The 12,518-nt window shown below is 38.8% G+C and overlaps 1 protein-coding gene across 1 annotated transcript; it reads left to right on the top strand.

Moving 5' to 3' along the window:
• The first annotated feature begins 1,657 nt into the window (after positions 1-1,657).
• On the top strand, positions 1,658-11,601 carry zmp:0000000662 (RING finger protein 145). Its single transcript, XM_034525506.1, has 11 exons — positions 1,658-1,925; positions 2,083-2,454; positions 2,741-2,849; positions 3,273-3,364; positions 4,362-4,603; positions 4,983-5,158; positions 5,285-5,425; positions 6,684-6,866; positions 6,969-7,116; positions 8,039-8,395; positions 9,579-11,601. The coding sequence occupies exons 2-11, from the start codon at positions 2,286-2,288 to the stop codon at positions 10,125-10,127; spliced, it is 2,166 nt and encodes a 721-aa protein (XP_034381397.1). The 5' UTR covers positions 1,658-1,925; positions 2,083-2,285; the 3' UTR covers positions 10,128-11,601.
• Positions 11,602-12,518: the final 917 nt, after the last annotated feature.

Here is a 12,518-nt window from a genome sequence, read left to right as displayed (position 1 = left end):
AAATCCTCAGTGATTGTTGATGCATCTGGACCAAACTGTTGTGTATCTGTTGGTCTGGAGAGACGAGCTGAGAGTTATTATAACAACTGAAATGTACAGATTATTTTAAATTTAAAAAAACATCACACCCCTGTTTGTCTCCTTCCACCCAAACCACATCTTTTTCGGATCGTCAGCAAACCATCACATCTGTGTTGTATTGAACTCAAACCATCATGATCAACATCCGGTAAAATGAATAATGTTGCAATGCCAGACAGCATTAAGAGAAACAAGGAGTTTACTCTCTGAGATGCATGTGACACGTCCCCAGTTGTTCTGTCAGCATGTGAGCACAAACAGTCTAAACAGCGAGGCTTTGTCTCGTTTGTGTTTCCAGGTTGGACTCAGCTGTCCATCTCTCTAAGTGTGGTTATGATCTTCTCTTCAGTCAAAAAATACAGTGGAAATATTCCAAAATGCTGCTCCAAACCAGCTTAATGCCAGAAGTAAATATAGAAGTAAAATAAAAGAGGCAGAGAAAGCATTAAAAATAAATCTTACTTCAGTTTAGGTAAAGTGTGAGAGGATGAGGCAATGGAATATGAAACACATGGCCACATTAAATAGAGTATAAACACCTCATAATGTTGCACTTATTTAGTTTGTTAATGTGTGATTTTATAGCGCTTGCTCAAGTATTATAAATGGCATGCGAATATTGTACATGGCAGGGATTTTGGGAGGAATAGTTTTAGAGTTTTCAGTCATCAATCATTTTCAAAGATCATACATTCATCAACTGAAGGAGGTATGGGAAACATTGTTGAAGTCTAATAGTTTTTATTTAGGAGAGGATTTCTTTGCGACATGAGTAACCGCTTCCTTTCAATGTGCAGATAACAAACACAGTCAGGAAATGTTATTTTTTGTATATTAGTCATGAAATGCTCCCATTGCTTCTGCACTTTGCAACCAAATGTCATGACCTCAAAGATCCCGTCATGACAGAAAAGGCTTGTTCTGGGAAGTTAGCTGTAGGATTTCTTCCTCTGATGATATTCTATTGTGAGAGAACTTGTGTAGAGAAATCAGACAAATGCGGACAACGGGTGGATGATGGTAAGAAAGATGAATGCACTCACAGATATAACATGTCAATAAACACATTTTAAAGTTAATTATTGTGAAATCTCAGGTATCCTACCAAATGATGGTGATAAGTCCATCGTGCCTCATTATTTTCTCTCCATTTATTCAATCTAATCACAAAAATTACAAGAGAAGAAGAAAATACATTGTTTATGTAGACATGTAGACACAAAATGTAACATCAACAGATTTGGCTCTACATAATAACATATATGTTATTACTGAACTCTCCACAACTACATTGATTTCCATTTTGGGGGATTTAGACCCAATTAGACGAATAAAAGTAAAAGAAAACAATAACTTCAAGTATATTCAATGTATTTGTATATGAAGGAAAATTACAATATAAAGTGTAAAAATAGTGATTTTAAAGTGAAATTCCACATTACACCATGTTGCTAATATATGAGTAGTAGTAGTTGTAGTAGTAAAAGCAACAGTATCCTAAAACACGACTTTTATTGTGAAATCGAGAATACCCGAAGCTGATTGGTCCATTTCTCTCTGACGCTTCCACGGAAAAAATGGCCACGCAAGCGACTGGAATCACAACATTGCATTTGAAGTCTCTCTACTCGCCCTCTTATCATTTAATTCCAGCTGTTTAATTGACCCTTTCGCATTGAGGATGCTTCTAACTGTCGCTGAGGGGCAGCAATGTTACAGAAAACGTGAAGTCTTTACTTGCGTGTAGATGAAAACATGCTGCTGGTCGCTGTGAAAGCTAACCGACAGCAACACGAACTAGCTAGCAAACGGCTGTTCGGCTGTGATGTCTGTCACCGTGGAAAGTGAGTTAAATACTGTCGTTGTTTTCCAAAAGCCTTGTGATGCGTGCTGTTTAAAGTCACAAGATAGCCTCCATGGCATTACAAATACATTTAAAAAAAACAGCTATAATAATGTTCTGTTCAGAGGAAGTCATTTAAGTTGTGTGTTTTATTTCAGATGACAAGAAGACGAGGGAGACGGTTAGCTAGTTAACAGCATGTGACACACACACGCACACAAGCTGTCTGCTCACACACACACACACACACACACACACACACACACACACACACACACACACACACACACACACACACACACACACACACACACACACACATACCTCCTCCCCTCCCCAAAAACAAAGTTGGGTGTCAAAGATGCCTCGTCTGGAAGAGCTGGCCAACGTTGTCCTCAGGGTGCCGAGCATACTGGTGCTGGACCTGCTGTACAAATGTGACATTGAAGGCTTAACGGAGCACCTCAGGGCCAAGAATGACGACATGCTCTTCAAGTACAAATATGTCATCTGGAACATGTACTACTTTGGTAAGCATGCACAAGATACAGTGAAGAAACTTGCACTTGCATGCACAGTTTCAAACAGGGCAGCAGGGTTTGGACTCTTTGGCACTTAAAACTAAATCAGGGCTGAGCTGCTAAAATGTCAAGTATTGAGCCACTCAGTGTTCAGTCTGACTTAATGTTGATTCCTCCTGAATTTAAAGTCCTGTGAAGAAAAAAAGCAGACATTCAGAATTTGCCAAACATCTAATACTAATGATGATAGAGTTGGATGTGAAAGATAAAGCGAACATTTCCATTTGTCTCTCAGGTCATCTGCTGAACGTGGTGGTGTTGGTTCTGCCGTTGAGACACATTGTGACGCTCTACCTGCATATCCTCGCTGCTCTTCTCCTGTACATGGGGCATCAGATTTCCAAGTGAGATGCTATACTATTACTACTACTACTACTACTACTACGACTGCTTCATAGCTGGATCAGTTTTCTCTCCTCACAAAGCTTGGCTGCGGTCTCTGGGCCTCGTCTCTCTTTCTGTGTATCCAGTTTCCTTCAGCCCAATATTTAATTTTAGAAGACGCAGTATTGTATCATGCGTCGTAACGTGAGATCAAACAGTGGTATTTTCAAAGGCTTCAAGCTTGCTCTGTTAATTAATGTATTTTTTTATTTCTCAAACTGTTTTTAATTTATTTAAATAACCAGTAGTGATAATAATGTCCAAACAAGTACTGACTCCAAAAAACAAGCTAACGCTACGTAGGTTTTCTCTTCTTGGCACAAAACAAACAGCATACAGTGAATATATAATTATAAACCTGTTTATTTATGTTTATTTCACAGGGATTATGTTCGCGAGGAGCTGCAGAGCGGTTATGAAGGAGCGGTGTACCTTGATTCTCTGGCCTTCAACAGATTTGTCTCTGCAATGACGAGTGAGTCCCGGGTTGGAAAAATCCTCTTATTCCACAATGTCTGACAGAAAGAGATATTCTGTGTGAGCTTTTTGCACTTTTGAAAACTATCGGACTTTATGTTTTTGTGGCTGCATCCATCCATCAATATCCTAAAAGTCATGAGACTCGATTATACACATTTCTCAATAATAGATCCTGACATATGTTTGCTATCTTTGTAAACTTTAAATTCTAGAGAAGCTCAAGTTTTGGTCAGTGGGTTTGAACAGCAGGTCAACTGGTTCACCAGTACAGAATACAGAAAAGTGCAAACATTTATTAAGCTAAATGTGTGCACAAATAGAGGCTCTCAAAAGCGATATATATATAGTGTTGGAAATGCCTAAAAAGGCAGTTTAAGGGATGTGAGTCCATGCACGGATCCGATATCACGCTATCTATCTATTTAACCTTTATCATCAGCTCTGGGAAAATAACGATCGTTGTGTCTGATCGATGTTGGAAGCTGCTAACGAGTGAGCCGTCTTGCTTCTTACTCTGTTAAAAGTTGCACATGGGCAGTAACGATCGTACAGGTGCTTGCGGCCGACGCACACAAGTTCAGGTATTGAAATAGATATTGGGAATAAAATATTGTAGCTCTGTTGCATCTTCTAATTGGGATATTGAAAAACTCCCCCAAACGAAACCTTTTAACGGGAAAAAAAAGAAGATGGATGCCTCTTCTAGGACAGAAAGACATACACATGAGCAAATTATTATTGTGACCTGGGGGTTTGCCTGAAGTATACTGATAATACAGAAAAAGTGAGACACTGGGCTGCTCTTCCTCGGGACATTTGTAATACTGAAATATTAATTTCTACCTTGTTTTACCGCAGAAAACAGCGATGATGATGTTTTTAGTGCTAAAATAATCTAGTTATTAGTCAGCAGCACTCATGAATAAAGTTGTATTACATTTTTGTTTAGTCGTGAAAGCTTTACAGGGGTCCTAATGTTATTTTCTCTTCAGGTCAGATTATTCTCAGCACGCTGTGTGCCTTCCTGATGAAGACCAGAAAGGTGTGGTTGTTCTCCGCTCACATGCTCCCCCTGCTGGCCAGACTCTGCGCCGCTCGCCACGCCACGCTGCTGGCCGCCAACACTTTCTCCTTGGGACTGACTGGCGCGGGAATCACCGTGTTCCTCCTCTCGCATCTCTTCGTGCCGTATCGGCTCGCAAAGGCCGCCTATTCAGAGCTGCTGCAGCTGGAGGTGCTCTTATTCTGAAATAATAATATGATACATTATATCCTGTTGCAGAAAATGTCGAAGACATTTCTAAAGAAAGTTTCAATAAATTTCAACAAATATGTATATTATATTTATATATTTATACAATATATATATATATATATATATATATATATATATATATATATATATATATATATATATATATTATATATAGTTGAGGTAAATCAACACACCTCAGTTGACAAGTTAAGACATTTTGACTTTGTTAGTGTACTCAGGATGGTTCTTTAATCTTTTTAAATGGTTCATTCATCTTTTTTAAAGATACAAATATGCTGGTTATTCTTTATGTTTTTTTTTTCACACTCGTCTCGTCTCTGGTTTCCCTGTCTCTCAGGTGATCGAGCTGTACCGACTTCTGGCTGTGGGAATCTCCCTGTGGAACCAGTTTGCCGTCCCAGTGCTCTTCAGCGTCTTCTGGTTTGTTCTGTTTGTCGTCCAGCTGTGCTCGGACACCATGTCTCGAAAAACCTCAGCAGGCCATCAGGGAATCATGTTCTTTCTGCTCACGAGGTGTGATGTTATAATGCGGATTATTAATATTCCTTTGTGTGTGTTTGTAACACATGTTTAATTTAGTTTTTAAATATTTCGTGTTGAATTTAATGTCTTCTTTGATTGTTTCATTGAACCCTACAGTGTCTCCGAATGTTGTGCCACTCCGTACTCTCTTCTGGGTCTGACCTTCGTGGTGTCCTATCTCGCTCTTGGGCTGCTTAACCTATGCAAGTTCTACCTGGGAGGTTATGCAGCGGTTCAGAGCGAGAACGTCATGCACAGGTGAGATGCTGCCAACCGGTTTATATCCCCGATAAACTCCATTTTGGTCCACATTTTAATCTGCGATAACTGATTTTTTGGTTGGATTTGTGGCACAACATTGACGTATTATACAGCGAACATGTTTATTTATACATCCAGCAGTTATTCATTTGTTTCTATTTCTATGTTCTTTCTATTTTTATATCACCTTTTTAAAAACAAAGTTACATAATGCTTCATAGGATATAGATGCAAAAAAGAAAAAAAAGAAATGGGTGTCTCATTAGCTGCTAAATTCATCACATTGTTCACCAGCTAATCGCTAACTGTGACCGTCTGCTGTGTAGCAGGTAGCTGAGAAAGAATGAACCAAAATGATAAAGTTCATATCAGACATAAATAATGAGCTGAAACTCACTGAAGGGAGCTGCTGATTATATTTTGAAAGAAAATAGATGATTTAAGTATATTTACGTCTGTTGGTTTCTTCAATATTTCTGTTATTGTCCTTACTTATCTTTTAATTATATTACTCTCTATTTATTTACTATAGTATGTTCTTTGTTTTAATTATATTTTATGTGTGGATGTTCCTTTTTGCTTTTATTTATGTAAAGCATACTGTGTTCGAAATGTGCTGTAAAAAAGGTGTCAATTGCCTGTTTCTGATGGTGTCATGTTACCACCGGGGGGCGCTCAAGTCACAGAGTGGCTGCAGGTGATTTCTTGTAACTGCTCAGGGAAGGGCTCCCTTTTTGTCTACTTCCCAAATAGGAGCGTCACTGTGATCATTAAGATTAATATAACCAGAAGCTTAAATACATTTCTTGATTTATCGATTCTTGTTTTGTTTATAAAATTACATAAAATTGTGGAACATGTCAAAAATAATGTGTTTAACCAACAGTTCAAAACTCAGACACGCTACATGTCAGATATTTAATATCACATAAGACAAATAAAAACAGCCCACAGTTGAGAAGCTGGAAGTAGTTAATGTTGTATATGTATTCTTAAAAAATAATTAAATGATAAATTGATGATTGTATAAATAGCTAAAGTTATAATCAACTTATCGTAACTGCATCATTATTTTAACCCTGATTTATAAGAAGAAGAGCAGTTTTATTCATAAGAGATGAAGTAGCCAATAAGCACGCAGATCAAAGCAAAGCAAGCTAAACCATGTAATGGTATCACTACAGATGAACTCACCAGTATGTTACAGGTCTAAAGTTACGTCATGATTATAACTATTAACCCTCCTCTTCTTCAGAGGTGTGACCGAGGGCGTCACTCTGCTTCTGCTCGCTCTTCAGACGGGCCTGTTGGATATGCAGGCGCTGCAGCGCACCTTCCTCCTCAGCATCATCCTCTTCATCGTGGTGACCTCAACCCTGCAGTCAATGATTGAAATAACAGACCCGATTATTCTGGCCCTGGGTGCGTCCCGCAACAGGTAACGGTTACGGAGTTAAATATTTAAAAAGCACAAAGTACAAAACCTTTTTTGTAAAAAATAAAGATTTTGTTGTTCTCTTCGTTTCCTCTGTGCTTCCAGGAGTGTGTGGAAACACTTCCGTGGCCTCAGCATGTGTCTGCTTCTGCTTGTGTTCCCCGTGTTCATGGCTTATAAAATATCCAAGTTCTTCCACATGGACTTCTGGCTCCTTATCCTGGTGTCTAGCTGCATGCTGACTTCCCTTCAGGTATGACTTTACATGTCTTTCTTCTTGTCGCTTACTAAAATAAAATAAAGTTCCGTGACAAATAAATTAAATAACTAATAAACCTGCAACTTTAATTCTAACATTTATTCACATGTTTCTAACGGCTGAGATTTCTTTCTTGACATCCCATTTGTCAGGCATATTCCATCGCTTATTCTTGACAGTTTTCTCGCAGTCTGCTCAATCAACAACAGCAGTTTGAATGTGGGCAGTTGGATTGACACAGTCAGTGAATTATTTATTATATTTTCATGAAGAGTAACCAGACAGCGACTTGGTTCCTCTGACACATTGTAATGCCACTTTTACATAATTTACATTGATTTTAATTAGTTCATATTTTAATTAGTTTGCCTGAATTGACTGTTAACGTGTAGTGAATTATTGTAAATAATTTATAATATTTAAAATCACACCTAATCCAGAACCTTTGTATTTAAGAATCATTGGATCTTATTTCTTATATATTTATTAATTGACATCTTCACTGTAAGGTATGTCAAGACATGCTACACTGAAGGTTAATGTATTGTTTTACGAAACTTAAATGTACTCTTCATCAACAGAAATAAACAAGGAGATTATAAGAGGGAACATAAACATCTGTGTGGCGTATATGGAAAACCCAGATACCGTAAAGTTGCGCCCCTAAGCCTTGATGTTTACAATTAGATAAATCCTGACGCTGACGCCCCACAGTGGCCGTATCAAATATGACACTGTGGCGATAAAATGAACCCCCTACAAACAAAGATGTATGCCATTAGAAATAAAATAAAATTAAATCATGTAAAGATTCTACATATAGCACAACAACTCTCTCAAGTCCTCCCATTAAACGTTGCGAGACGCATCATATCCTCCACGAAGTGGATTATCTGTAATATTCTGTTGTTTCCAGGTTACAGGCACGATGCTGATCTACTCCCTCTTCATGGTGGAGCTGTTCCGCAGCGACCCCATCGAGAGCCTGGACGAAGTGATCTACTGGGTGAACGCTGTCAGCAGGGTGCTGGAGTTCGTGGTGGCGCTGTGCGTGGTGGCGTACGGCACCTGGGAGTCGCTGTTTGGCGAGTGGAGCTGGATGGGCGCCTCCGTCATTATCATCCACTCGTACTTCAACGTTTGGCTCAGAGCTCAGTCCGGCTGGAGGAGCTTCCTGCTCAGACAGGAAGCGGCGAAGAAGATCAACTCCCTCCCCAGAGCCACGGCTCAGCAGCTGCAGCAGCACAACGACGTCTGTTCCATCTGCTTCCAGGTCAGTCCCACTGGGAACTAACTGCACGACGTGATGACAAACATACATTTAAAGATTCATTCGAAAAAAATCAATTTTTTAATGTAAAAAAGGACATTTGGTTACAACACAAGATAATTATATGAACATCTAGATTGCTATATTACTGACAACATTATTGACTGATGTTATTGACTTATTGGCGTTATTATCTGAATTAAAGCTCAATGCGAAAACTTTTTATGACTAAAATATCAAAGTTTTCTTTTTCTCCAGTGTTGCAGTTAAAACTCCTCTGGTTCATAATGAAGCATTCTGTCTCATTGAAGACGTTTTCCATCTGTACATTGATGCAAGTGATTAATTTTTTTGTTTCTAATAAAAAGATTTGAAACTTTGATCTGACAAAACAAAGCAGTCGACAAGCAGTTTATTTTTTAAAGACATTCTGTCCTGCTCGTTATCACAACAAACAGAGCTACACAACTAGAATAAAATGTTTAGCTTTTCTTCACCTGAATGTGTTTGACTTTATTTATAGCCACATCCCCAAAATATCATCACAATATCCACATGGGGTAGAGTTAAACCGTCAATGATACTACCGGCAACTTACTAACATTGTGTGAACCTTCCAAGAATGTCGATCCCGTTTTTCCAGTTCAGCCCCACCTCTCCACGCGCTGCTGAGGCACGGATCTTTGGCCTTCAGCCATGTTTTTGGTGTTAGAACCGGTTAACGATGTTTGTTTGTACTTGACAATGACGACAAGTTTATTGTCGAGGAAGCAGCAAAAGAAAAATCTAGATAATAACAGAGAGCATTTGTAGATAAGCTGTTAGCACTGCCATTAACTCGCTCAAGTGGCTTGTTTTTAAAGGAAAGATAAATTAATAAAAGACTTTGTTAATCTTCATTGAGGAAATGTACTTGTTACAGCAGCACAAAGACTGCTGAGAGCTAAGAAAACTCTGTTCATAAATAAATAAAATTAACAAAGAGATTAATGAAAAGAGATGACAATAAAAAACAATATTACAATACCTAGTGTATGTATGTGTGTGTATATATATATATATAGACTCACTAGTTTAGTGAGTCTGTTGGTGTCTCCGGCTCCAATGCTGCTCCGCCAAAATCAAATAGTGTTATACAAATACATAAAGTCTATTCTTGTCAAGTAAAACATGTCTCTCCTCTCAGGAAATGACCGTGGCTGTGATCACATACTGTGGACATTTCTTCCATGGCAACTGCCTCCGCAAGTGGCTGTACGTGCAGGAGACCTGCCCCATGTGCCACCAAACAGTGCGACCCATCCCCAGCCCGGCTTCAGGCGACGCCCCGGCAGCTCACACTCCGAGAGACGCGGGGCCGGAACCGGCTGCACATCAAGAGGGAGCTCAGAACCAGGACGGCGGCTCTTCCCAGGAGACGCAGAGCAAAGCTGCGACTCCTCGTCCCACCGAGCAGCAGAAGGAGGAGGAGGAGACTAAAAGCTTTGAGGGGGGAGATAAAGACCAACCAGCTGATACTCACGGGGAAGCTGTCCACGGTCTTCGTTTCAGCTCCAGTGGAGACTTTGTTGGATTTGTCAGCCCAGTGTCCAGCTGCTCTTCAGGGGACATTTCTAGTTCCCATGTGCTGCTGGGTAAAACCTCTCCTAACATGAACAACGGAGGCGAGGACTCACCGCCGTCATCGACTCGCAACGATGTGAATGAGCGTGCGGTGGAGGACCAATCTGACTAATGGAGCAGAACTTGTAGACAGCAGTACTTTTTCTGTCCTGGAGAGCCACGAAACGGTGTTTGCGATGAACACTACAGCCGTGAAGGTACATCTAAATCATGGAAGAACCGTGGCTCACCAGAATCAAACAAAAATCACGAGGCATCTGGTACGAGCCTTGTGGATCGCCAAACGTCTGTCAAATTGTGTAATGGAAACTCAGAACTCTTAGACGGCGTTGATGGTCCTCAAAGTCATAAAGGTAGAGGCACATATTCAGACTTGAAGCCATACGGACTCAAAGAGGATGATAGTTTCCCACAGACGCCCCCGTCCTCCTCCGATGCCACCTTCTCTTGCACAAGCACAGACAACAGTGACTGACTGCCCTGCACCAGTGCCTTGGAAGGGAGTAAAAGGGTGATTCCTCCACAATGGGGAATCAAAACACATTTGCCTTCTCTCTGTGAACCAATCAAGAAATGTCTTTTTACCAGACAGTGTAATGAATGTGCTTCAATTTCGGCAAATAACATGCGTCCGGATTGAATGCAGAGACTGGATTATGTTGGGTTAAAATCGCACCCTTATTGTACAACTGTAAAGAAAATGTAAAGAGAAAAAGTACAGAAAAAAGATAAATATATAATTCATAGAAGTTATGTGTAACTATAAAGCAATTATCTTGCATCAATATTTACCAAACTCGAGCAGATTACAAGTAAAGATATTTAATTTGAGAAATTGCATTTGATTTATTCTCATTTTGTTCCAGTCTTTCCCGTTGTACTTGTGTCTTGCATTTTTGTGGCAAAAGGAAAAAATTCAGCATTTGTCAGCATTTGTCTTTAATCATGAATCAGCCTTTTATACTGCGACGGTTCTGTCTCCCAGTATTAAATTACTGCTGTGAACATGTACTTTTTTCCTGTAGTTTCAAAATTAATGACAGGTGCACAGGGAGGTTGACATTGCGTGCCATATTTATGAAGTCTAAACAGAATATTACTCGATAATCACAAAATGCTAGAAATAGTATTTCTCTTTAAATACGTTATGCTTGTTCTGACTTTTCGTTCTTTGCTAAACATTTTGGCAACGTGCTCCCTAACACACCGCTACTGTAGTCATGTATGAAGGATTTTTTTTTTAAAACAATTTTATATTCGCCAATTTCAATTTGTGTTGTGTTTTTCCTGGAATTCTTTTTTTTAATGTCAAATATTAACATGGAAATTTCATTAAAACTAAAATTGTATACAGTATTCCTATTCTGCAATGTTACACGGCTCCATGTCCGCTATGTAGTAATTTAATTAAATGACAAGTAAGCACAATATCAGCAGAAATAATTAAGTGTCTCTGGTATTTAGCCCACACTCACTTATATAAATGTGAGTATAACCCAGTACAATTGAACAGCATATTGAAACTACACCTGTCGAAAACAGACTGTTGTATTAGACTGCATTAGTTTTAGCCAGGTGTACTAATAAACCGGCAACTGAGTGTGTATTTTATGGCGTATCATCCACAGTATGTGCGATTAATAAAATACACTAGGGCTGCGATTAACTATTACTTCCATCATCGATTAATCGTCCTAATAGTGATACAGGTGTTTATGACATTTGTCCCTCACAATTTCCTGGAGCTGAGGGTCACAAATTAAAATTACTACAGTGAAAACCCCAAAAGATATTCAGTTTACAATCGTACAAAACAACGAAATGCAGAAAATCTTCATTCGAGAAGCTTAAATCAGCCAATGTTGGTCGTTTATTCATGAGATGTGACAAAAACAATTGATATAATTGAAGGGTTTATTTTGTTTATAATTAGTTATAGACTTATTGTCTCAACGATGTGTACCAACTAATCGTTGCAGCTGTAAATAAAATGAATAAGGCCCAGCTCCATTTTATTTCCCCAGTTGGCTGTGATGATAAATAGAGCTGTCAGACTCAGGAGCTTAAAATGGAAGAGGACTTCATTAAGAAATACTCTGGTCTTTTGCCTCAATAAAAGTAGTAGTACCACAGTGTATACAAACTTTCTTAGAAGTCCCGCATTTTAATGTCTAAGTGAAAGCATAATTTGCGTAATTTTGCAAAAATTGCCCATTTCAAAGCAAGAAATATATCATTTTTATTATGATGCATTTGTGTGTACATCACTTTAATATTTCAGCAGGTAAAAGTGGGGCTATTTATATACACAAGCTACCAACCAGTAGCTTGTGTGTACTTCCCTGGGGATCAATGACGTCCTATTGATATGTAATTTTATAATAATAATAACCTGAATCTGGAAAGTAAAGTAAATGTAGTAATAAGTGCAATATTTGCCTCTGAATTGTGGACTAAAATGATAGAGTAGCAGAAAATAAAAAAATAATGAAAATTAAGTACT

This window comes from Cyclopterus lumpus, chromosome 22 (assembly GCF_009769545.1).
Source record: "Cyclopterus lumpus isolate fCycLum1 chromosome 22, fCycLum1.pri, whole genome shotgun sequence".
NCBI classification, from domain to species: Eukaryota; Metazoa; Chordata; class Actinopteri; order Perciformes; family Cyclopteridae; genus Cyclopterus; species Cyclopterus lumpus.
The sequence above is the reverse complement of the archived record's forward strand: the minus strand, read 5'-3'. Positions and strand labels throughout refer to the sequence as shown.